This window comes from Rhinichthys klamathensis, unplaced genomic scaffold (genome assembly GCF_029890125.1).
Source record: "Rhinichthys klamathensis goyatoka isolate OS25496 unplaced genomic scaffold, OSU_Roscu_1.1 h1tg000370l_1, whole genome shotgun sequence".
Lineage (NCBI taxonomy): Eukaryota > Metazoa > Chordata > Actinopteri > Cypriniformes > Leuciscidae > Rhinichthys > Rhinichthys klamathensis.
In genome coordinates, this window is record NW_026606878.1 from 247,015 (window position 1) to 273,918 (window position 26,904).

The 26,904-nt window shown below is 40.6% G+C and overlaps 1 protein-coding gene across 10 annotated transcripts in view; it reads left to right on the top strand.

Moving 5' to 3' along the window:
• The first annotated feature begins 7,041 nt into the window (after nucleotides 1-7,041).
• The window catches only part of wnk1b (WNK lysine deficient protein kinase 1b), an 82,685-nt gene continuing 62,822 nt past the window's right edge, over nucleotides 7,042-26,904 (top strand). For 7 of the 10 annotated variants that reach the window (XM_056233465.1, XM_056233466.1, XM_056233468.1 and 4 more), the window contains exons 1-2: nucleotides 7,042-7,659; nucleotides 8,556-9,745. In XM_056233465.1, coding sequence (XP_056089440.1) covers nucleotides 9,014-9,745 — 732 coding nt within the window. In that variant the 5' untranslated portion in view covers nucleotides 7,042-7,659; nucleotides 8,556-9,013. The remainder of the gene's footprint in view (nucleotides 7,660-8,555; nucleotides 9,746-26,904) is intronic. The other 3 variants (XM_056233471.1, XM_056233474.1, XM_056233475.1) reach the window with 1 other exon arrangement.

Consider the following 26,904-nt stretch of genomic DNA (forward strand, 5'->3'; position numbering starts at 1 on the left):
TCCACCTTTAATTAACAGCATGACAGAAGAGCCAGAATTTCATGCCAGGGCAAACAATATATAGCTATTGGCATCTGAGCTGTGGTACAATGTGAAGCAAGCTCTTAACTAGAAAAAGTTCGTCGAGACAAACTTTAAGTTGGCTTGTGAAAGTTTGGACCGCAAAGTTTGAAGAAGTATAAAGTAGTTTGAAGTTTAAATTAGTTTAAAGTTTAAATTAGTTTAAAGTTTAAAGTAGTTTAAATTAATTTAAAGTTTAAATTAGTTTGAATTTTAAAGTAGTTTGAAGTTTAAATTAGTTTGAAAGTTAAAGTAGTTTAAAGTTTAAATAAGTTTGAATTTTAAAGTAGTTTGAAGTTTAAATTAGTTTAAAGTAGTTTAAAATAGTTTAAAGTTTTAAATAGTTTAAAGTTCAAAGTAGTTTAAAGGTTAAAGTAAAGTTTCAAGTAATTAAATGTTGCTAGGGTGTTTCTACTGGGTTGCTAAGGTGTTGTGGGTGGTTGCTAGGTGGTTTCTAAGGTATTTTGAGTGGTTGCTAGGGTGTTCTGGGTGGTTGCTAGGGTGTTCTAGGGTATTTTAGGTGGTTGCTATGGTGTTGCTAGGGTGTTTTAAGGTATTTTGGGTGGTTGCTAGGGTGTTGTTAGGGTGTTCAAAGGTATTTTGGGTGGTCGCTATGGTGTTGCTAGGGTGTTCTAAGGTATTTTGGTTGGTTGCTAGGGTGTTGCTAGGGTGTTCTAAGGTATTTTGGGTGGCTGCTAGGGTGTTGATATGTATTTTGGGTGGTTTCTAGGGTGTTGCTAGGGTTTTCTAAGGCATTTTGGGTGGTTGCTAGGGTGATCTGGGTGGTTGTTAGGGTGTTCTAAGGTATTTTGGGTGGTTGCTAGGGTGTTGCTAGGGTGTTCTAAGGTATTTTTGGTGGTTGCTAGGGTGTTGCTAGGGTGTTCTAAGGTATTTTGGGTGGTTGCTATGGTGTTGCTAGGGTGTTCTAAGGTATTTTGGGTGGTTGCTAGGGTGTTCTGGGTGGTTGCTAGGGTGTTCTAAGGTATTTTGGGTGGTTGCTATGGAGATGCTAGGGTGTTCTAAGGTATTGTGGGTGGTTGCTATGGTGTTCTATGTGGTTGCTAGGGTGTTGTAGGGTATTTTAGGTGGTTGCTATGGTGTTGCTATGGTGTTTTAAGGTATTTTGGGTGGTTGCTAGGGTGTTGTTAGGGTGTTCTAGGGTATTTTGGGTGGTTGCTAGGGTGTTCTAAGGTATTTTGGGTGGTTGCTAGGGTGTTCTAAGATATTTTGGGTGGTTGCTAGGGTGTTCTGGGTGGTTGCTAGGGTGTTCTAAGGTATTTTGGGTGGTTGCTATGGAGATGCTAGGGTGTTCTAAGGTATTGTGGGTGGTTGCTATGGTGTTCTATGTGGTTGCTAGGGTGTTGTAGGGTATTTTAGGTGGTTGCTATGGTGTTGCTATGGTGTTTTAAGGTATTTTGGGTGGTTGCTAGGGTGTTGTTAGGGTGTTCTAAGGTATTTTGGGTGGTTGCTAGGGTGTTCTAAGGTATTTTGGGTGGTTGCTAAGGTGTTGCTAGGGTGTTCTAAGGTATTTTGGGTGGTTGCTAGGGTGTTCTGGGTGGTTGCTAGGGTGTTCTAATGTATTTTTGGTGGTAGCTAGGGTGTTCTGGGTGGTTGCTAGGGTGTTCTGGGTGGTTGCTATGGTTTTGCTATGGTGTTCTAAGGTATTTTGGGTGGTTGCTAGGGTGTTCTGGGTGGTTGCTAGGGTGTTCTAATGTATTTTTGGTGGTAGCTAGGGTGTTCTGGGTGGTTGCTAGGGTGTTCTGGGTGGTTGCTATGGTGTTGCTATGGTGTTCTAAGGTATTTTGGGTGGTTGCTAGGGTGTTGCTAGGATGTTCTGAGGTATTTCGGGTGGTTGCTAGGGTGTTGCTAGGGTGTTCTAAGGTATTTTTGGTGGTTGCTAGGGTGTTGCTAGGGTGTTCTAAGGTATTTTGGGTGGTTGCTATGGTGTTGCTAGGGTGTTCTAAGGTATTTTGGGTGGTTGCTAGGGTGTTCTAAGTTATTTTGGGTGGTTGCTAGGGTGTTCTAAGGTATTTTGGGTGGTTGCTAGGGTGTTGCTAGGGTGTTATAAGGCATTTTGGGTGGTTGCTAGGGTGTTCTAAGGTATTTTGGGTGGTTGCTAGGGTGTTCTAAGGTATATTATGTGGTTGCTAGGGTGTTCTAAGGTATTTTTGGTGGTTGCTATGGTGTTGCTAGGGTGTTCTAAGGTATTTCAGTTGGTTTCTAGGGTGTTCTGGGTGGTTGCTATGCAGTTGCTAGAGTGTTCTGGGTGTTTGCTATGGTGAACTATTTATGAGTTAAAAAGTTAATAAGTGTATGAATTCATGAGAGTTCATAAGTGTATGAATGAATGAATTTATAAGTTCATGAGTTTATAAGTGTATGAATTTATGAGTTTAGAGTTTATAAGTTTAAATGAGTAAGAGTTCAGAGTTTATTAATTTATGAGTTTGAGTTCATAAGTGTATGATTTTATGATTTCATGAGTTTATAAGTGTATGAGGTTATAGTTTTGGTGGTTGCTAGGGTGTTGCTAGGGTGTTCTAAGGTATTTTGGGTGGTTGCTATGGTGTTGCTAGGGTGTTCTAAGGTATTTTGGGTGGTTGCTAGGGTGTTCTGGGTGGTTGCTAGGGTGTTCTGGGTGGTTGCTATGGTGTTGCTATGGTGTTCTAAGGTATTTTGGGTGGTTGCTAGGGTGTTCTGGGTGGTTGCTAGGGTGTTCTAATGTATTTTTGGTGGTAGCTAGGGTGTTCTGGGTGGTTGCTAGGGTGTTCTGGGTGGTTGCTATGGTGTTGCTATGGTGTTTTAAGGTATTTTGGGTGGTTGCTAGGGTGTTGCTAGGATGTTCTGAGGTATTTCGGGTGGTTGCTAGGGTGTTGCTAGGGTGTTCTAAGGTATTTTTGGTGGTTGCTAGGGTGTTCTAAGGTATTTTGGGTGGTTGCTATGGTGTTGCTAGGGTGTTCTAAGGTATTTTGGGTGGTTGCTAGGGTGTTCTAAGTTATTTTGGGTGGTTGCTAGGGTGTTCTAAGGTATTTTGGGTGGTTGCTAGGGTGTTATAAGACATTTTGGGTGGTTGCTAGGGTGTTCTAAGGTATTTTGGGTGGTTGCTAGGGTGTTGCTAGGGTGTTATAAGGCATTTTGGGTGGTTGCTAGGGTGTTCTAAGGTATTTTGGGTGGTTGCTAGGGTGTTCTAAGGTATATTTTGTGGTTGCTTGGGTGTTCTAAGGTATTGTGGGTGGTTGCTATGGTGTTGCTAGGGTGTTCTAAGGTATTTCAGTTGGTTTCTAGGGTGTTCTGGGTGGTTGCTATGCAGTTGCTAGGGTGTTCTGGGTGTTTGCTATGGTGAACTATTTATGAGTTTAAAAGTTAATAAGTGTATGAATTCATGAGAGTTCATACGTGTATGAATTAATGCATTTATAAGTTCATTGAGTTTATAAGTGTATGAATTTATGAGTTTAGAGTTTATAAGTTTAAATGAGTAAGAGTTCAGAGTTTATTAATTTATGAGTTTGAGTTCATAAGTGTATGAATTCATGAGTTTATAAGTGTATGAGTTTATAAGTGTACGAGTTTATGAGTTTAAAGTTTAAATTAGTTTGAAGTTTAAAGTTTAAATAAGTTTGAAGTTTAAAGTTTAAATAAGTTTGAAGTTTAAATTAGTTTGAAGTTTAAAGTTTAATTTAGTTTGAAGTTTAATTTAGTTTAAAGTAGATAGATAGATAGATAGATAGATAGATGGATAAGTGTCATAGATAGATGAGTTTATTAGTTTGAATGAGTCTCATTGGCTCATATAGTGTATAGAATGGCAGTTTGATTCAGTCTAGGGTTTCAAGGGATTTACATTTGAATTTTTGACAGTTGGGGAGTTTGAAAATCTGAAGATTCCGCAATGTAAAGTCAATGGGAGTTTTTTCCGACTTTGATCGTCATTTTTAGGAAAACCGTAAGTCCGATCAGTTAGAAAAGATATAGCATACCGAGTCAGAACAGTTTGAGTGTCCGTGCCGAGTTTGGAGTATGTGGAGTTAAAGCTCTAGGAGGAGTAGCAGTTGTAAATTTTGAGTAAGAAGAATAATAATAATACTAGAATGTACATTTCCAGAAGAAAATGTGAAGTGGTGCTTGCAGTGGCAAAACTCGCCGCTCGGTTGCTAGCGTGCGGTTAGCTAGTTTTTACCAAGATGCTAGCATGATTAGCATGTTGCTTACATCATGCTAGCATGATTAGCAAATTGTTAGCATTATGCTAGCATTATTAGCATGTTCCTAGCATGATTAGCATGTTTGCTAGCATGATGTTAGCATGATTAGCATTTTGCTAGCATGTTGCTAGCATGATGCTAGCATGATTAGCATGTTTATAGCATGTTGCTAGCATGATTAGCATGTTGCTAGCATGATGCTAGCATGATTAGCATGTTGCTAGCATGATTAGCATGTTGCTAGCATGATGCTAACATGATTAGCATGTTGTAAGCATCATGCTAGCATGATTAGCATGTTGTTAGCATCATGCTACCAACATGCTAGCATGATTAGCATGTTGCTAGCATGATGCTAGCAAAAATAAGCATGTTGCAAACATGTTTTAGGTAGATGCTAGCATGATTAGCATATTGTTAGCATGATGCTAGCATGTTTAGCATGTTGCTAGCATGATGCTAGCATGGTTGCTAAGGTGTTACTAGGTGGTTGCTAGGGTATTATGGGTGGTTGCTAGGGCGTTGCTAGGCGGTTGCTAGGGTTTTTGGCTGGTTGCTATGGTGTTGCTAGGCGGTTGCTAGGGTGTTCTGGGTGGTTGCTAGGGTGTTGCTAGGCGGTTGCTAGGGTGTTCTGAGTGGTTGCTAGGGTGTTGCTAGGCGGTTGCTAGGGTATTCTGGGTGGTTGCTAGGGTGTTGCTAGGCAGTTGCTAGGGTGTTCTGGGTGGTTGCTAGGGTGTTCTGGGTGGTTGCTAGGGTGTTGCTAGGTGGTTGCTAGGGTGTTGCTAGGCAGTTGCTAGGGTGTTCTGGGTGGTTGCTAGGGTGTTGCTAGGCGGTTGCTAGGGTGTTCTGGGTGGTTGCTAGGGTGTTGCTAGGCAGTTGCTAGAGTATTCTGGGTGGTTGCTAGGGTGTTGCTAGGTGGTTGCTAGGGTATTCTGGGTGGTTGCCAGGGTGTTGCTAGGCGGTTGCTAGGGTGTTCTGGGTGGTTGCTAGGGTGTTGCTAGGCGGTTGCTAGGGTATTCTGGGTGGTTGCTATGGTGTTGCTAGGCGGTTGCTAGGGTGTTTTGGGTGGTTGCTAGGGTGTTTTAGGTGGTTGCTATGGTATTCTGGATGGTTGCTATGGTGTTACTAGGTGGTTGGTAGTGTTCACATTTGGTTACTATAGAGTTTTTATAATGTTCATGGCATGATTTAGCACTTAGCTAATCAATATTAGCATGTAGCTATTAACAGCTAGCATGTTTAGCATGTTGAAAGTCCTGTGTGCCAGCATGAGTCAAAAGACCCAACCCCCATCTCTATACGATGTTCTGATGCAGAGATATAGGTCTTGCAAAATGGTTGCTAGGGTACTCTGTTTGGTTGCTAGGGAGTGGCTTGGCAGCTGCCAATGATGAAACTCCAAAGGCTGCTTGTCAGTATGAATGATATAAATCAACCCCCATCTCTCTACGATGTTCTGATAGAGAGATGTAGGTCTTGCAAAATGGTTGCTAGGGTACTCTGTTTGGTTGCTAGGGAGTGGCTTGGCAGCTGCCAATCATGAAACTCCAAAGGCTGCTTGTCAGTATGAATGATATAAACCAACTCCCATGCCTCTGTGACATTCAGAATGGACGATATTCCTCTTTGGATTTTGGTTGCTAAGGTGCTCGACAATGGTTGCTAGGGCGTGGCTAGGAAGTGTTGAGGTGATTCATGATTGGCTGTTTGCTGCCCCGAGTCAAACGAGACCACCCTCATGTTTCTATGACAATTCAGTCCAGAGATATCCCTTCGATCTCTTTCAATGGAAGTCTATGGAACTTGTTGCTAAGGAGCTCTAAATGGTTGCTAGGGCGTGGCTAGATAGCTTCACAATGATCCTGAGAGACTGATTGGCCGTCTGAGTAAAATGAGCCCGCCCCTTTGTCTCTACGACACTGTGATCCAGAGTTATGTTCAATATAAAAGCGGTTTCTATGGTGTAGGACGGCCCATTTCATGGGCCGTCCTACACCATAGTAAGTCAATGGGGCAACTTTGGGCCCCTCCTGCACCCCAGGGGTGCAACTTTTACCCCATTGTGTGGTATATTCTTACAGAGCCTGTCAGCCTCTTCAAATGTGGTAAATTACACGTTTCTGCGACATCCGAGCTCTGAGCTACGACTCGTCAAAGTTTGACGCAATGTTAAGTCTATGGGATTTTTCGGCCGGTTTTTCGCCCCTGGGGCGAACATCGTACCCCCGATCGCTTATAAAAGTCATAGCACACCATTCCCGAACAGGCTGCACGTTTTGACACCTCATTCATGGGTCTGTGACAAAAACTGCGGGAGGAGTAGCGCGTCAAAAAGTGGCCAGAAGAATAAGAAGAATAAGAAGAATAAGAATAATAAGTATGCACAATAACACTAGTGTTGCTTTGCCATAGGCAAGCACCACTAATTAAGTTTAAGTACAACATCAGTAAGTTGGCTCTCACAAGCCAACTTAATAAGCACTTAGATAAGAGGGTGTGCAACTGACATGCATCACAGAGCACCGCCTGTCCAAAAACACAGATCAGATGTCCTGACATTGAGAATTTTGGGACAAAATAAGAATCAGCCTGGCAAACAAGGGTGTACTTGAGGATGTAATGAGGAATTGCATTCATTTTTACCTGCTGCTGTAGTGAGGAAGGGAATCAACTGATTTTGCATTGTAATGATGTTTCCCATATACTTCTAAATAAACTCAGAGAGGAAACAGCGACCTCTTCAGGCCTTTCTAAGACACTGCCGGGCCGGCTGGCGTCTCTGCTGTCAGTATTCAGTGGGAGGGTAAGTTAGACAGCAGCAGCCTCGAAGCTAAAACCAACGTGACAGACTGGAGTCCTAATAACACCACCCGAACCAAGAGCAGCAGCTACAGAAACCCTGATACTGTATATGGAGACTACCAGTTGTCATTTGTCGACTGCTGCATAAGGATAGCGATTCAACCGGCTCGACAGCAGCGAACGCAAACCGCAGTGGATGTTGTTGCATTGTTCAAGTGAAAGGAAGAAAATCGTTGGTTTGCAGCGGATCCGCGTGCAGTCGACCGGAACCGGACTCAGTTTGTGATTTGTCATGATGTTTTATCATGGGATACATCGTTACGCTGGATACCGATTTCATTAGAGTAATTGCATCGCGTTGGATTCAACAGCCCCGTGTTGAACTTGGCCTGTCGAGCAAACAGTACGATGAACGCGTAGCTGTGCTAAATCTATGGAATTTATATTTTCATGACCATTCGGTTTTATAGCCTGGATTCTTTTTGTCTCTATTATAATTATTTGGCTATTGCCGCTCTTAAATTATTCGCTCGGCCAACTGCAGCTGTCGCTTTGTCTACATCAGAGGGGAATGGATATGACGATACGAAAGGTAATCGCTGGCTGGCCAGCCTCCTATTTTTTCATTGCAGCAGAAATGTTATATACCTGGTTATAAGCATTATGAACTGACAGGTATTCGGTATTAAATACCTACTGTCTGTATATTATAGACTGTTATGTTGTCGTATTTGTGCCAGTGTATTTCCACGCGCTTCCTGTTCAATAAACGCTATTAAACGCGCGCGGCATTATTTTAAGAGCGAGCTCGAGACCTAGAGAACCAACGGTGGCCGTTACATGACAACTTTTGAAAAGCCGTATCTTAAATTCTCGCTGACAACTTTTAATAATTTACATGCTCCACAAATGCTAAATACGCCAGAATTGGTTTGAGTTTTGTGCTTGTCTTCGCTGGAGAATGACAAAAATCCCCCAAATTTCAGCTGGCCACCTATGCTGGCCACCCATCGTAACCAGGGCGACCCGTCTCGAGACCCCCGCGTGTGTTAATCTACCATCACATGGTTTTGTTTTGTTGATATTTTTTGAGGTACAGCATTTTATTTTTTCATACTTGTACGATTGAAACTAAAACATGTCTGACTCGGTATCGAGAATAACCCCAGGGGAATCGTTGAAGTGAGCCGAGTAACTGTAGTAAAAGGCTTCTGAGAAACACCAAGTACGAAAGAAGAAAAATAATCTGGGTCGAATAAGTAGTTTACGTTTGCACTTGTAACTGCTTCACACGTTATACTTAAAATTTAGTAAAAAGTGTCTTAAGTTATAACATAGGATAATAGTAAACCATTGGTTTACGTGTCAGTCTTAACAATATTAAAATGCTTATTCTGTTGGAGAATAGCTTGTAATGTTTTAAAAATTGGTAAAAAAATAAATGAATTTGGGTGTGTAATTAATATATTCTTTGTATGTCTCTTGCAGTAAATCTGGACCTGGTTTTTGGTTTCGAAGCCAGGTTTCCTGCACTCTAAAGGTCTGAAGAACATCAAGGCTCTTGCCCTTTTCCCTCTTGTGGTCCCTTATGCCCAATGACGGCTGTCTCCGGGTCACTGCAGGATGGATGAAGTGGATTTGACAGTTTTTGTCTGTCACCATCAGTGCTTGCCTCTCAGTGACTGTGTCTTGTTCTTTTACGTTTATAAAAGAACACCTCCTCTCTTGGGCTCTGGCCCTTTACACTGTAAGAGTAACTGTTAGTAAGGAATACCTCACGGAGGGGGCCTTCCTGCAAACTCTGTGGTTCACGTGAGCTTTTTTTTTCCATAGGCTTTTTGTGCACAGTCAAAGCAGGAAGAGGACATTTTTGCAAAAGTCAAGGTTTACAAGTTTTTTCATAATAATTTATTTATACATTTAAGATTTTTTTTTTTCCTGGAGAGATGTCGTCAGAAAATCCTAACAAGGTGGTGACCTTCTTGGCACCTCCACCTCCAAAGAATGTGAATGGCTCCGGTTCGGACTCACTGGTGGGTGAGAAGCTAGACACGGAGGTCAGAAAGCGACGCCACACCATGGATAAAGATCTGAAGACGGCTGAGCACAGATTTTTTAGGCGTAGCGTCATCTGTGACTCCAATGCTACAGCCCTCGACTTGCCCAGCAAAGCCTGCACCTCGCATCCAGACTGCGAGCAGTTTGTCGTGCCTGTGGTGCTTAGTTTGGCCCCTGATGTAACCATTGACACACAATCGGGTGTTTCGGGTATAGTAGTGGAAGAACATGCAGAGGATGGAAGAGGCGCTGGGGTTGATGGGATTGTAGAGGTACAGAGCCCATCTGTGCTGGATGTGGGTGCGAGGCAGGCTGAGGCCCTTGGGACGGCGGAGACGGTGCCCAGCGACGTGGGCGACAAGGAGCAGGAGATCGGAGTAACAGACAAACGTGAGGAGGAAGAGAGAGGTGTGGCGAAGGCCCGTGCTGAAGCTGAGCAGAGGGAGGCTGAGAAAAAGGTTCAGGATGACATAGAAGAAGTGGAGACCAAAGCTGTGGGCACCTCACCCGATGGCCGTTTCCTCAAATTTGATATCGAGATTGGACGTGGCTCATTCAAAACTGTCTACAAGGGCTTGGACACGGAGACAACGGTGGAGGTAGCGTGGTGTGAACTTCAGGTAAGAAACTAACTACCATGGTATTCATGTTCAGCCTTCATTAATTATTGCAGATGCTCGTGTTGTTTGATGTGAACTTTATTTATTTTCTTTTGTGGCTGACCAAAGGCTTAAAAGTGCTTTTGTGAAACACAGCAGTGAAAGATCTATTTAAAAAATGAGTGCCAAACTTACAACAGGAAATCGTGTTGGTGTAACTTGTTTGTGCACTTTTGTGGTCATGGTCCTTATGGTGCCCCTACAGGATGTGGGTGAAGAAGATCTTTGGTAAAGTTGCAGATTAGGCCCAAAACATACTGTATCATATAATGCGTCGTCTTGTGCTTAATGAGTGTTCTTATTACTCAAATGTCTGTTCTGTTGTTAATCAGATAGCTAGCTGTAAAAATGCTGTCATGTTAAAACCAACTGCTTCAGCAAAGTTCTCATCAAACTCTATCTTTGCAGTAGTTGACTTGAAATAAAAAAGACAACTTTTTATTCCTTAGAGGTCATATAGTCCATTGGAGCAATGCTGAGTATGCAAAGCATGCTTGTGTTGCATAATTATGAATTCCTTTCATGATAAAGTCAAGCTTGCAAATCTAGAAGTGATTGCATTCACATTATTTCTTGAATGTAGATGTAATGCTAGCTTGATTTCATGTTATTTATTGTTGCATTCCAAAATGTGTCATACTGCAAATTTATAATGTATTGCATCTACATGTTGCATTCTCAGCACTGCCACCAGGGGCACTGTAGTATTTGCGCAGTGAACCACTCAATATTCACACAATATTTAAAGGCGTAATATAATATTAACAGAACTATATATTCACAAAACCGTGAGTGTCAATATAGATATTATTTAACAATAATTCATACTAGAAGTTTTAAGAGCTGCATGTTCTTCAATAAAAACAATTGTTATAATTAGGGATGTTTGTCCCGATCAAGTTTTATGTTTTTTTGTGCCCCCGATCCAATCCGAGTCATTGAATATTGAGTACCTGCCAATACCAAGTCCCAATCCGAAACTTGTATTTTCCTAGACTTGATGCGCACTTCAAGTATGCTAAAGTTATTAAAATACAGGGATGTGCAGTTTCTTAGGGGCTCAAATGGAAAAAAGGGGTATCTATCACATTCACAGGGTAATTCCAATATAACAATTACTACAGTAATATGGGACTAGAGGAATATGGAATACTGATAAAAAAAACTTCTTGTATTTTATATGTACAATAAGCAGAATAATTGCAACAAAAAGAAAAAAAAGTGGGGATAAGGTTAGAAAGTTAAGTGTATTCAACCAGACGGTATGTTGGTCAAAGGCTTAAATCTGTTCAATATTTGCATTGATTAGTCTGTTACTCTCTTGTCAGTGTTTTTTTTTTAGTGTCAAACCAGAGTTGAGTTACATTAAGCCAGAGTTGCCTTTTTTAATAACCTTGAAATCTAACAAACTGGGTCTTTAGTTTGAAACTCAGTTGGATCTCAATACATATAGGCTTGTGTGTTTCCTCTGAATATCACAAGACCCTCTCTGTGTATAACTGCACACAGATAAAGATGGATTGTTGTTAGTTGCCTGGTGAAGATCCTTCTGTACAAACTGAACAGTTATACACACCGGTCAGACTTTAGTAATTCCTCCTAAGCGCTCATAGATTTAAACCATTGCATAAACATGTCAAAGAACTATACGGATGAAAGTGTGATATGGCTGTGTGGTGGGGTGTAAGACTGTGGAATGTAAGAGCGGATGGTGCCAGTGACATCATGTCCACCCTGCCGGGATGAGGGGATTTATACTGATGTGCGTTGGTGAAAGCAAAGTAGCATTATGAGGTGTTTGGACACTTGCTAAAACGGGGGATGTTCAGTGTGTTGTGTTTATAGATGGATTAAGGCCTTTAGAGTAACTCTAAGTAATTTAGGGGTCAGAGGGGCTTGCAGGAGCAGAGGTCTGGCCACTGGAAACTCCCAGATTGCTTTGACAAAGGGAGGGCGAATGAAGACAAGCAAGGAAAAGAGGGGGTGAGCAATGCAAGGACATCAGGGAGGGTTGCTTTGTGTTTGCCCGCCGTTCTCTCTCTCTTTTGCTATCTCTCCTTAGTTTTCAGGACGCTTTTGTAGTTGTAAAGTATTTGAAGTCTTACTAGACATCAGTAAAAGAGACCTTTCCTGGATGTAGAAGAGGAAAGATGATTATTTCGTCAGCTTTGTTAATGGGCCATCTAAACTGATTTTCTCCCCAGAGCTGATTTATTTGCTGAGCTTTTATTTTTCTCCCATTTGAGATCACTTGGGAACTAGTTTCTTTCCATGGATTGACTCAGATGTTTCCTCCTATATGTCTGAAGTTCTAATGTTCTCTAGTTCTTCCATTAAGATTAAATTAATTAATTAGTAACAATTACACTATCAGTTGTTTGAATAGTGGCTTTGGTTACCCAGCATGCATCAGTCAATTTTACTCCCTATTACTCTGAATATTTTTATTGGATTAAAAATAGGATGTTGTGTTTCTCTTGTCCTCATTGCCTTGGTATGTGTTGAATCATAGATGAGCTAGTGGGATGACAAAGGCTGACATCCCCCCCCCCCAATTCATTCTTCATGGATTCAGGGAGATGCAAGCGAGGGCTCTTTTAATGGGAGCAGAGGCATCCCTTTACTCTTTTGTTTTTCTATTCAGCTGAATTATAATAGTAAAGACATGAAAGGGCGAGCAAGAGCTAAATGTGCTGTGAAGAATTCAGTCCCCCTCTGTCTTTTTCACTCCATTCCCGTTTATCTCTTTGCCAAATATTTTCCCAAAATTTCACATGTTAACACAGTGGAACAAAGGAGGGTGCAGTCATAGCATTTTAGATGTGATGTTAATCTAAACTTAAGAAGCACCACGTAGTATTACTCATACTTGGTTAACAAACCCTCTGACCCTAAGTATTAAAGGTATAGCGGAGGATCTTTCCGAATTTTAGAGAAGACCCGCCCTCTCCAATTTTTTAAAAAATGCACATGCGCAACACTCTATTTGCTCCCGAGAGGGAACGCCTATTTAACTTTTACTAGCAGTGATTTTAAATGGATTTCTCCAAATAGCATGACAAACTTACAATCTTCGCGACTGCGGCATCAGTGGGAAGCCCAACCTGTGCTTTTAGCGTACGCCAGCGTGGGAAATATTCACCCAAAATCACTCTGGTCTCCTTGTTTCTATATTCTGCGGCCTTTCTCTTCTTATCATACACTTCGTATACATTTTTTCTCTTTCGACCCTCAGCCATTTTCAAAGGAATGGCTAAAACCGTAACTCATCACACATAATACACCTGAAAGTGCGCATGCGCAGAAAGCGAAAACTACATAGGGACGAGCACGTACGACGGCCTTACGTAAACATATCACCAGAATGATTGACACTTAGGTGGACCAATAGTATAGGCTACCCACCCGGAAAAAGAAAATCCTCCGCTATACCTTTAAACATTGGCGTATAACTGTCATACAGAATTTGTGCTACAAACATTGATACCTCAAATTGTATGCCTGTTGAAGAAAGGTGTGGTGTTATCGAAGTGATTAGGCTTATGGATTTCACCTGGCAGATGATAAAACTAAAGAAAAAAATCATGTACTAGACTTTTGACTTGGGCCAGTAAGCAACCTCCCAACAACCCAGTCATTTACATGGCAAGTACCACTCGCATTTTCTTCTTTTTGATTCTTGTTCACTCTCTCATCTTCACTCTAGCATTCTGAATCCCAGTCATTTTTGTGTCAAATTGTGTGTGGTTCTAATGTGATTTTAGTCACCTAATGGTGTGTAAGCTGGTTTGCATGCACTTCTTCACACATCACACACTCTTTTCTTAATGAGCTTTTCCAGCAGATATGAGAAATGGAAACCACTTGCAATTAGTTGTATAAAATAATGCGCACACATACTTGCACAGGGTCCTGTGTCCATATGCTGACTCCCTTCACTAATGTATACTCTGAGCCATATGCAAGTTGTTGACTCAGTTTTTGACCCTAAACTATTTAAAACCCTACGGCTGTCGTGCCATCAGCCTTATCAGCATATGTTAACTGTGAGATGTCACAGTGCTGGAATTTGCGGGAGGTGCCTTAACGCCAAACCGGTTTAATAGAGACATGCCCAAGAGACAGTGTCGTCATCTGTGAATAATGCAGAGGATGTGAGGGGAACAGTTGAGGAAGAAATCCAATCCCATGGATCCCGGCCATAGCCGTTTCCCTTTTCATTGTTGAAATCCATTTTTTTTCCAAAGGAGTAAGAAAGACAAAGACAGGAGCTGCGCTTCCTTCATTTGCAAGCGCTGATCTCCTTCCTCATTTACAGTACTGGCCATAAGTGTGCTATCCATTGTGTGTCTTACATGGGCTGGAAGGGGAAAAAAGATGTCATCATAAATGGAAATATACTGAGGGCTTTGCCAATGTGAGATGCTATCTGATTGGCATTAGGTTTCACTTGTGTTTTATCTCCACTTAATGTGAATCTGACATCTGATTTTTTTTTTATCCTCGACAGTTGCACAATGACAGAAAAGTGTATGCAAAGCAGAAAAATTGTGCATAACACATACTTTGTCAGATCTTTCCTTTAAGAGATTAATTTGTCTTTCTTGCTTTCCCCTCAAGTGCGGAGGCTGTCTTAACTCGTGGTTTCACTTCTCACTAGATTTATGATAAATCTATTTCCCCCAACTGAGTCTCTGTCAGTTCCCCTCAATAACTCCAGTTCCTCCAACTTGACATTGGGTCCTTTTTTTTTAAAAGTTTTTTTTCTTCTTTTTTTTTCCGCTTATAAGAAGTTTCTCGCACCAAATTGTGCATTCTTTACCCTGTTGAATGAATAATGATTATATTAAAGGGATAGTTCACCTACAAATTGTAATTGTCATCACTTACTTCAAGTTGTTCCAAACCTGTATGAGTTTCTTTCTTCTGTTGAACACAAAGTATATTTTAAAGAATGTTGATAACCAGACAATTAACTGTAACCATCAACTTCCATAGTATTTTTTATTTTCCTACTATGGAAGTTAGGCTAATGGCTACCGTCAACTGTCTGGTTACCAACATTCTTTAAAATGTCTTCTTTTGTGTTCAACGGAAGAAAGAAACTCATACAGTTTTGGATCAAAATGTGGGGGAGTAAGTAGGGGTGGGTGGTATGACCAAAATTCTATTTCACGGTATGACTCATTTTATTTCACAGTAACGATATATTTCACGATATAGATATTTATATATGTAGTTATTCTCGAAAAATTCAACAAAACGGCCTTTGTATAATAAATAAACCCAAATACTTTAGAAATGAAAAGTACTTCACATTGTTTTCTTTTTCTCTTATTTGGTAAATGATTTATTTGGTAAACTATTTAGACAGCTAAATATAAACAAAACACACTCATCAACTTTTAGATAAACTGCCCCCAACTGATTGATATTAAATACAACTCATAGGTGCAATTAAACTTTAAATAAAGTTTTACTGAATAATTTTTCAATCTCATGTTATGCTTTACTTCATCAATCAGTTTATAATATCTGAATATTTTATATTGAACTATTCTATTCATGATAAATTAGTTACTTCCTTTTAATTTTGTAGGATAGTAATACTAGTTGTTTAAATGTGTTCCCCGGTACATTTTTGCCATGTCTGCTTAGGCTACACTGCGTTTTTAAGGGGCTTGTTTTGCTCTTTTTGATCTGGCAACCCGTCACCCTGCGCTTTAATCAATAGAAGTTCAGAAGTGACTAGCAGGAGAGCAGCAGTTTGAAAACCGAACAGCAGCTACTGTTAGTGTTGACTAAGTAGCCTAGTTTAAATTATACACACCTTGTAACTGCGTCATTATTTGACCATAGCCCGGTGAACACCGCGCTCCCTCAGTGCGTGTGTACGCGCGCGTCTTCTGCATCAGTAAATGCGATCGGTTAATTTGAGTGTCAAGTTGTAATCACGGATCGAATCAAAGGAAGATTTTATCAGCTGGTTCGGTGGCCAATTGTTTGGAGTTAGAAATATATAACTCGCGATGCATATTTAGTAATTTTGCCTCAGATTATACATTCACTTTAACAAGCAGGTTGTTCATTACCACGGGCGGCAAGCTGTTTGCGTGTTTAAAAACTATACATAAGAGATGGAAAGATGCAGATAACTATACATTATTTAAGGTTATTTCTATTCGTTACGATATTGATAACTGTTGTTGTCCAGCTTTCCCCGTTGCGAGCGTGCACTAATCTGTAGCCTGGGTGCTGCACTGCTCTAGTTAACTGCTGCGCCTTTCCCCCCGAAAATATCACGTTAACAACAACAACAACCCTTTAGAAAATGTAATTCCTTTGTGGATCCTCTTGATCTGCTTTCTCCGTGTTTCTTTTTACAATTCTCAGTGTTTCAGTCTTACGCACGTTGCACGCGAGTTAACCACACCCACTTATTTGCATTTCGCGGTATACACGGAATAAAAAAATCTGTTACGGTTGACATTTTCTACCGCGGTAACGATATATACCGTCATGCCGCCCAGCCCTAGAGTAAGTGATGATAAAATTTTCATTTTTGGGTGAACTATCCCTTTAACATCAGTGATGTCTTCAGTGATATCAGTAGTACCATGACATTTTTGAATGGCCTGTTTTTGCTACTTTGTTTCAAAAAATGGTTACTGACAAATTAGTAGTAGGGCTGTCGATATTCGTATGCATTCGAACATGACGTGAAATATCCGTAATCGAACTATAAATAAACTATCTGGTTTTTTAAAGTGCCATGTGTAGCGCATTTTTTACAGTCTATGATTAGACCGTTTGTTTTTTATTTTATTGTTTGCCGTCTCATCCAAACAATTAGCGCTTTAAACGTATTGTAGCGTAGGCCCATGACCAAATCAAGCGAATAATAGCCAATAGCCACCCTGTTTTGAAAATGGAAGATAACGCACAGAACAGATATTCGAATACATTGCTTGATATTTGATATCCGTTCGAATTAGATTTTTCTCAAAGGTGACAGCTCTAATGAGTAGTGCATCCCAAGTAGCTAATTAGCATTTGCCTACATCAGGGATGGGCAACTTCAGTCCTGGAGGGCCATTGTCCTACAGAGTTTAGCTTCAACCCTAATCAAACACACCTGAACAAGCTAATCAAGGTCTTCAGGATGCGTGATTTTTCCCCCCAAACCACTTCAGTGGAAATCCCGCCCTGCAGCTGATTCTAAAGTTTTCATTGGTCATGTCAATCACTGTACTGATTGCCTACACCAAACACTGATCCCTAAACCTACCCGTCACTGTAACCTAAACCAATGAAATCGGCTGCAGGGCGGGATTTCCGCTGAAGTGGTTTGGGAAAAAAAAATCATGCCTTCAGGATTACTAGAAATTTACAGGCAGGTGATTTTTTCAGGGTTGGAGCTAAACTGAGCGGAGTGGCCCTCCAGGACCGACGTTGCCCATCCCTGGCCTACATGGTACTTTGAACTCTTTAAAGCGCAGGTCCACTGAAAATACTTCACAGGTAGCATAAAGCAGGTTGTACTGTTTTCAAAAGAATGTGCAATTTCATACAGCTGCTCGTCCATCTACAGAGGTTTTTTTGCCTGCCAAGGCTTGTTGGAACCCACTCCTGCGACATTGTGCTCATCTCCTCTTTGAGATCCTGATGTGATTCAAGTGTCAAGACTCTAGCTTATGAGGAAAATCAAGTTGGATCTCTTTCAGTCTTTCTTTCTCATCATTGTCTGTCTCTCTGTGTCTATGGTTTTGTAGGTAGCAAAAGTGTGTTAAAGGTCACATTGGGAGGGCAGTAAATTCCTCACGTTTCACTGCTCACCTCAGCCCCTTGTCCTAACTGCCTCTCATTTTATTCACTAAGTCTCTTAAGATGCTATTTACACACACACACACACACACACACACACAGTACTTTTACCGTTCAGTCTCCCTCTATTACCTTCACCCTACTGAACCCAATTGTTCTCATTTGTTGTTAATTGTGCTTCATGATCAGTTAGTACAGATCCTTCTAATAGGGGTGCTACTAATCAATTAACACTTTTATTAGTCAATTTAAGTACATGATATGCTGATTATTAATTAAATACATATTGATTCTTACTATAAACTCAGTCTGGGTTCAGTTTTTCATTCTGTAATTTCATTTATTTTTTAGAAGGACCCAGTGACGTAGAAGATCCTAAATTTGGAAGCATGTAAATCGTGTATTCTTTATGATGAGCATCTTAGAAGCTGCTCTTGAAGTTGCTTTTTGCAGAGTGGGCTGGTTGGACCCGCAACTCCTCCCAGATTTCAGTGGCTGTTTCGCGTTTGCATTCTCTGAATTCTTGTGGCAGAACGTCAGCTTTAAAAGAGGACAAAAAAACGTAAAGGAGGGGGGCATTCAATTGAAAGCGGACTCTCTCTTTGGTATTGTCTGCCTCACCCAACCAAAAACCAAGCTGAAAGCCCTGAATACCAATCTGAATGCAAGATTTTTTGGCTTTTAAGAAGTGCTGGTTAACAAAAAATCCTAAAGACCATTTAGTACAGTGTTACAAGCAAATAAACGTGATATTGAGCTTGCCTAGCTTAAAGCATTTGCATCCCCATATTTAATACATTTTGGTATACTTTAGTACTTCTTTCTCGTTAATTAAGAGCTCAGTGAATAGCTTGATTTTATGTGCAGAATGCAGATCATATCAAATGTCTTTAAAACTAGAGCAAGCCATATGTGACAGCCTCTGACCTATAACTGAGTTTATTCTTTCATCAGACCAATATGAGTGCATAACATGCTAATTTTCCCAAGAAAGTCTGGAATTTACTGAAACAGCTTCCAAATCTCATTACATGTATGTGATAGCGTTCTACTCAATCCGAAGGAATGCGTCTTGTTTAATTGGAGCTACAGCAGGCTGTTTCTGCTAAATGTCAGGGATATTTTAGCACTGTCACACCTATGTAAATGCAGTGCCTGAGGTGTAGCCTGAGTTGTATCAACGAGAGCTGGTATTTATTGGGCTGTCAGGGTCTGTTACGTCATTCCAAGGCTGTTAAACGCCCTGTAGTGGGTATGAAAGTAGGACGTCCTCTCCTGCCAGAGTTTGACTTAATTTAGGATGCTGAAACAAGCTTGGCTCATCCTGTGCAGTAGTACACACAGGGCTCCAGACTAACTTTTTGCCTTGGTTGCACTGGTGCGCCTAACTTTTTTATTTAGGTGCACCAGCACAAAATTTAGGTGCACTAAAATTTTTCCTCGTCTCGCGTCGCCTTTAACGCCACAATTTCAAGGTCACCTTTTTATCACGCTCCATATACATTCATATATAATATGTAAATGCTTTTAAACAAGAATAAGAATAATAAGGTGTAGTTTTTTTTTTTTTTTTAGCACAATTATACTGTATATAAAAATATAAATCTTTAAAAAAAATAAAACATTTAAAGTGCTGTTTTTACATTGTTCAAGTTATGGCAGGGTATTGACACAAATTTCACAATTCGATTCAATATTGATTATTTTGGATATCAGGTACAATACATGGCAAATTTTCTCAAGGAAAACAAATCTCTTAACTAATGCTGTAAATGGGAGTCAGTTGTAGCCCCCTATGCTTCATTAGCCTACTATAATATTGAAGGTAAAAATTACCTGATTTGTACACAAACACCTAAATTACACTTTTATTTATTTTTATAATAATAAAGTTATATGAAACATAAACATTTAAATGGTGGCTGCATAAAAACTTGCCAGATTTTTTCAAACAACATGCATTAAATATTGAAAAACATTAAAAATTATAATGAATATGCAATATGGTGCATATATTTGGCAAAATGCTCCTCTCTAGAGTTAATTTTTCTAGCTAGCTAACGAGTTTATGGGCACTGGATATGTTTTTGTCTGAGGTAAGTTAAATGTGACGTTACATTACATTGTTTACAAGCGTTTTACTGATGTCTTTCCACGGTTGAAACACTGATTGAGCGATTCCATGTGAAAGATACGGATTTTGATAAGTTGTACTCTATCTTTTAGCACACTTTCAGATGCTCTTTCATGTTTATTTCGCGCTGTAACTGGTATTATTAAGGCGGAAGAGAAGATCATATGCGCGCCGCGCTGCTGCTTCTCTTGAGCTGAGCTGAGCCAGAGCGATCTCACGCCACAGCGTCGACTCAACACACTATTTATGTTTTTGAATTTCATAAGAAAATGGACCTAATTTGAAATCTGAGACTTTGTTTCATATCAATAGTAACAAAGCACAAAGATTATTGCGATTTATTGGATGGGATGCGCGCTACAATGTTCCATTCATTCATCAACTGAAAACAGCATAGCCCAACGGTTCGTAAAAATGAGAATCGATTAAAATCGAGAAATCAATATTTTTCACCTAGCCCTAGTTCAAGTAGCCTACATTTTTAAAAGTTTCTTCGTCGTCTGTTTTCTTGCGTTTATTTAGCTGATGCTGCTGATTGCCGTAACTGATTCTCTGGTGCTCACGTCGCAATTTATTTCAATCACACAGCACAGAGCATTTTAGAGCATTTTCAGCACGGAGCATAACCAGAGCCAATCAGAGGCAAAGACCCTCCCAATCTCTATCTCTGATTGGTTTAGACCACGATATGATCCAACCATGCGTGCAAGGAGAACAAAAGACTCGTTTGTGGAGAGGCAACGGATGCGATCATGCGAGAACGTTATTAGGTGCACTGGTGCGACCTAGAAAAAAAATTTAGTCGCACCCTTACAAATTTTGGTCGCATGTGCGACCAAATTGGTCGCACTCTAGAGCCCTGACACATCATTTTTGTTACCTCTGTGGGACCCTTAGCCAGTTCGCTAGAATACTTCTGTGTTAAAAAAAAGCATTAGTTTATTCCAGAATTTCAGTTTTCTCCACACATAAACCCCCCCCCCCCCCCCCGTCCCCCCCCCCCCCCCGGTTACAATCTATAAATAGCAACACCTCATCTGCCGCTGTCCTTCCACTCCATGGTCATGTTTTAGCTTTCACATGAGCTTCAGGAATGAAAATCCAGAACTGTGGTACAGTCTTAGCTCTGCTGTTGTTGTACCAACTGTACGTTCATCCTCTTTATTTCAGTCATGGTGACACTGTCACTGTACACCTAGTCTCAAATGGCATGGCCACAGTTTGTGAATTTTGCACAAAGACTTTCACGATCTGGCAAGATCTAATCTGATTGGTTGGTTTTACACAACTTCTGGGAGTAGAATGGGAATAACTACTAACTGAATTTGCCAGGTTGGTGGTATCAAATCTTTGGAAGATAGGGTTTTATGTGAGGTACTTAGTAGCTGATATTCTAGATATCCACAAGCAAAACTGTATTTTGCTTTGTTTTTCGTTCTATATGATTCATGTAATTGAGAAATCTAGGTATTTACATGAGGTGTGACTGTCACACCTCCACTTGATTCTTACTGTGAACAGATAGTAATTGTTGTTCAGTAAATATGGTTATTCTGTATTTCACCTGAAATTGAGAAATAATGGAATCCTCTTCCTTGTAAATCTACTTCCTAGTAAGTTCCCAATGACCCTTTAACATTCCTTTCCTTGCAGCAGTTTTTATGCCTCTCATGTGTGGAATGTGACAGTCAGGTGGCTGGTTCCTGCCTTACTGGACGTTCCCACATGATGGTGACCTGAATATGACCCTGCATAGATTACTGGGGTTAAAGGAGAGACAAGCACCAGTGGCTGTCCGTCTGATTTAATTTATATTCCACACCAAACCATATATGTACATCGTTTTACTCTTGGTTTAATTCGGTGTATAAATGTGAAGATGATCGGATAAGCAGTCTAAAACATTCAGTGCACTTTCAGTTCTCCTGCATCTTCATAAATATTGGAATATAGTGCACAAATGCTCACTCTGTACAGGAAGCAGTTGTGGATAGTATATAAAAAAAGCTTGCTAAAGCTGTACTGTTATTTAAAATCTTTTGTCTAAAATAATCTTCCTAGGCTCTTGTCCATATAACATCCTCTCTGCTCTCATTGTTGACTGTTAGCCTTTGGAACAGACACCAAGAGACAAATAGAATGCAAGTGGCTGGATAGTATAAAGAGGAATCCCTGCTCTCTTGTCCTTGTTGGCCCATCCTAATCGCTGCGAGATCATCTCCAGGCAGAGCCGGTCAGAATGGCAGTGCCATGATGCTCCACATGTGATTCCCCGAGTTGAAGGAATGCAAGCCTGATGCCCTAATCTGGCCCACTTCGTTCTGTGGCTTGTGATTGCAAGAACAAACTTATTCACTCCTCTTTTCAGGCTTAATGGATTTGAGACAGCCCTGATACAGCCAGATGATCAGTGAACATCCTGAGCAACATAAAGCTTGTTACGTCAGAGACTGAAAGCCCTGTTGCCCAATTCATTCTTGTCTGTTACGTATATGGTATACTCCAAGTTTTACATTAGCAGAGTTCTGCACCATCAACGGCTCGCCTTTTAATAGACCAACTGTGCTACTTTGAACAAGTTGGTCCTCAGTTGACAAAGTATCTCCTTTTTTTTTCTCTACAGCTCTTGCTCTGTCTTATGTTCTTTGCATTTGTATCATCAAAAAGGAAAAGGAAGCTTACAGCTTCCTGTGTGTAACACATCTGATGAGGAAGCTCACTCTTGCTGTTAATACTTATAAACACCATGGCTTATCTCCTAGATGGGTCAGAAATGCTTGCTTCCTTGTTCTGCTTTGCTTTCAAGCTTGATGTCCATCCTACAAATTCAATTTCACTTATCTAAAGTGCACAATTGTACTTGGAGAAAAGGACTGACAGAGATCGAATTGTTGGAGGTCACAATGTTGCACTTGGTTTTTAGTAGGTGTTCCTTCTCGACTACACTGTCCTACTGTATTAGGAGGTGTATCATATGAACTAGACTCTAATGTTAGTTGTCTGAATCCCATCATTATGTGGTTGCACAAATTTGAACTCTGCTTGACACAACCGTCTCTGTAATTCAGGGTGCCTCAAATTGTTAATTTTAATAACGGGTCATATGACTAGCATACTTTGAAGAGTGTCATTTTCAAATGCAAGTGATGTGTTGCCAGTAGCTTAAGCACATTTACCCCCTTTTCCTTCAGCTACGTAGAAAAAGCTGTGACCCTTGAGAGCATAAAATGTAAAACCGAGAAAACAAGTTGTTGGATGTTGAACAAGTGCATCAGGGTGCTCGTTCTTTGCAATGTTGTATGTTTAAGTACTAACGCACTACAAGACTACTAAAGGGGCAAAATTAGCTGGTTATTGCATCTGGCCTTTTCCCTTTTAAAACGGTGACCTATTAGCATGTTACCGCCTGGGTTCAAAACGAATTACTGTAAGCTGTTCTTTTCTTTGTGTTGTCTACCTGCATAGTTGAGCAAATGGTGTGTCTTTGTGTAAACAAAGAGAACAATCAGCCAGGGATAAGGCTCCAACTCTTTGGTCTTTTAGCATGGAGAACCCTTCAGGTGACGCCAAAGGGCAGGATTGTGTCGGGAACATATAATGAGCTTTAGCGCTCCGTTCTACTGGTATCTGTAGACTAAATAGTGACTCAGTTTGAGAGGACTTTGGAGGAGGATCTGGTTGAGTTGTGCTTTGGAGCCTCTTGAGAAAGTTAGACTGATAAAAGCCCTGATTCATCCAGATGACAGACAGGTGTTCATGAGAGCTGCTTAATGCTGTGACTCACCTACACCTGCCGTGTCTTGGCTTGCAATTCATGACAGGAGAGTTTGTCGCCTCTGAGTGTACGTGAATGCGGTGTAGCATATTCCGGTCTGCCGGTCATTTTCTGCACATCAAGATAAATTTAAGCTGTATTAGTCACTGACTGTACTTGCTTTGTTTCTGTTCTTCACTCACACTCATGCACCACCCTGATTACAGAGAGTGGAAGGCAGAGGATAAAGACACTATCCAAACTAGGGGTGTGCGATATCACGGTTTTTGATCGTGGACGATTAAAATGTCTCCACGATCTGCTTTTGAAGAAATATCGTAGTATCGTGCATTTTATGCAGTTCTGGCGCCGAGCTCCGTCTCAACATACAACAAATGTTAACGCAGAGGAACGGGACACTGCAGTTCACAGAAGTTCATTATTTGCATGTGCTTTAAAGCCTTGCTGGTTAAACATGTAATTCACGTGCTGATGCGCTTTTCTGACGTGTGCTTTCTGAGCGCATACACCCGAAGCACACGGGCACTAAAAGCCTGTCTAACAGCGTCTGTTTACTGGACTAAGTTATAAGTTATCTTTCGAGTCTTATTGCGCTAATATTGTCAAATACACACAAGGTTTACATAAACAAAGTTGGTTATGTCTAAAGTGAAAGCAAACAGAAATAAAATGAGAGAAAATCTGCTTGTCAAATGCGTGTTAGACGCGTCGCGTGCAGCTCTTAAAGCGACAGTAGCCAGTTAGTAAACAAGCTGCCTCTTGTCCTTAAAGAGATAGTTCACCCAAAAATAAAAATTCTGTCATTATTTACTCACTCTAATGTTGTTCCAAACCTGTATTAATTTCTTTCTTCTGTTGAACATAAAAGTTATTTGGAAGAATGTGGCTAACCAAACAGTTGCTGGTCCCCATTGACTTCCATAGTAGGAAACATATGGAAGTCACTGGAGTACAGCAACTGTTTGGTAAGCCACATTCTTCCAAATTACTTTTATTTTCAACAGAAGAAAGAAACTTATTCGGGTTTAAAACAACTTGAGAGAGTAAATGATGACAATTAAAATGTTTGGGAGAACTATCCCTTTAATGTTAATAAAACAACAAAACACAAAGAGGAAATCACTCACTGCTCTTGACTGAGAACTTTAGTAGTAGCTTTAATAATAATCAATGTATAATTTATACAGTGAAGTCTATGTTGTTTTATTTTCGTATTTGTTCATTTAGCCTAATTACTTTCTTCAATGCTACTGTTAAATACCCCTACTGTAGCTGAAAAAATAAAGCACTGTTTATTTCATTTGTATATTAAGTTGTGTATGTTTAATGTGTATCTTTGTTCCTAATTCTTAATAACAACGAAAATAATGATAAAGATTTTTATCTTCGCCACTTTGGCCTAAATGTCTGCCATTCTTTTTTCTTTTGTTACCTATAAGGCTTTTTTATTTTTAAATAGGGACATTAGTTTGGCTGTAATGCTCAGTCACTTGCAAAATAGTAAAACCAACATGAAAAAGAATCGTGATAAAATCATTAATCGTGATTTTCCTGAAAAAAAACGTGATATGATATTTTTGCCATATCGCCCACCCCTAATCCAAACCCAGCGTGCTGGCTAAAAGTTGCAGGTTCAACCCATCTAAAGCAATCATCCGAGCAGCATGCTTATCTTAAGTTCTTTGAAGAAGCCATTGGTTATCAGTGTTCCCGTTCAAGGATAAAGAGGGAACTGATGTCTACCCAATGCTTTACTCTGCACTCTGTAATATTTAATTCCCTCCCTTACACTTTGCATTTATGCTGATGTCTCAGGGAAATTGAGAGAAAGCATCTCAATCCCTGACCATCTTCCTGTATCTCTCGCTAACTCTTTCTGCCATTCCTATAAATAGCTTTCATGTGGGACAAAGGTGTCAGCAGCGCGTGATTTACATTTTGAGCGGCACTTATTTACCTCTGCTGAACAGTGCTCCGCTCTACTGAGCGCTCAGTGGTGCTTTCCCTTTACAGGGCCCTAATAAACACCCTGGGCAATGGGCGCTAACTCCGGGCAGAAATCCAAAATACTCTCCTTTCTCTCCTTACCCTTTCTCCTGCATTCTCTCCAGTCAAGGGAGATAATCTTTGAAAATGATGTGAGGGGTGCTGCTGTATTGCGTGAGCAAGGTATTTTTAGAGACATTATTCTTTTTCAGAGAAACTACTGTCATGGTGGCGTGACTGTATGAAGAATTAGTTAAAGTGAAAACATTTCTAGCGATTTGCCTGAATAATAACATATCTGGTTTACTGGCACAGACAGTTGAACTCTATCGCCCCTTTGAGTACGGAGTTAATGTCAGGTCAACAAAAAACCCCACGTTATGTGTGTGCAAAAGGACCGTGCATTGACCAAATACTCACTTATGCGACCACCTTCCTTAATGTGCCTTGCAAAGTTTGAGAAAGGCCAGCTTGGGCGCTTGGTTATTTGTAAGTTTTTACAGCTAAGATAAAATGGATCAATTTGTGTATTTGCAAAAACTACAATTCTTTAACTGAAGATGTTAGTCTTCTGCCTTGCCATTGACTCAACCCAGCTGTGTAGGAAAGCTGTCATTACATGAAAAGGATCTAAGGAGATTACTGAGGCTTGTCAAAGGGCAGCAGATTTTCATCAATTCCTTTGTGTGATCTTAGGGATTATGAATATACACATTTAAGTCACTCTGTCAGAGAATGCCTTCCGACTGGAATTAAATGTAGCCATCTTAATTATTGACACTGCATTTCCCATGATGCAACAGACATCAATTTGAATCATCATTGTTAGGAATCGCTTATATAATCACCAGGATTTATATCATTTGTACAAAGTATTTTATTAGCATTCATGTTTTTGGTCATGGTTTACAGACTTGCTTTTCTCTCCCATGGCTTGCTTTTCTCATCAAAGGAATCAACACTGTATATTGACTTTCATGCGGTCACACACTTGTCATCAGTTTAGATCCAGTGCCCAAGAGATGAAGTGATCCACAACATGGCTGCCAGGCAAATGCCTGAACTTTGTTCATCTGGGCCCTTTGCTGAGCAATATGTATCTTGTGTGGCCATTAGGAATGCTGGGTTGTCACATTAAACCTGCTGCTTGCATCAACACACACCTCACCCCAGCTGAGGGGTCTCCCCCCCCCCCCCCCCCCCCGTGCTTTTGGATGCCGGTCATCTAATCAGGGAGACTGAAACTTGAGCCCTCTCCAACCTGTCTGCTTCACTCCACCCCTCCCCACTTGTCCTCCCACCACAGCTGTCACCGAACCACCCATAATATCTTTTCTCATAATTGTCATTTGCCTTTTTCTAGTTGAGGAAGTGTAGTTTTCAAAATGATTTCCGGATCAT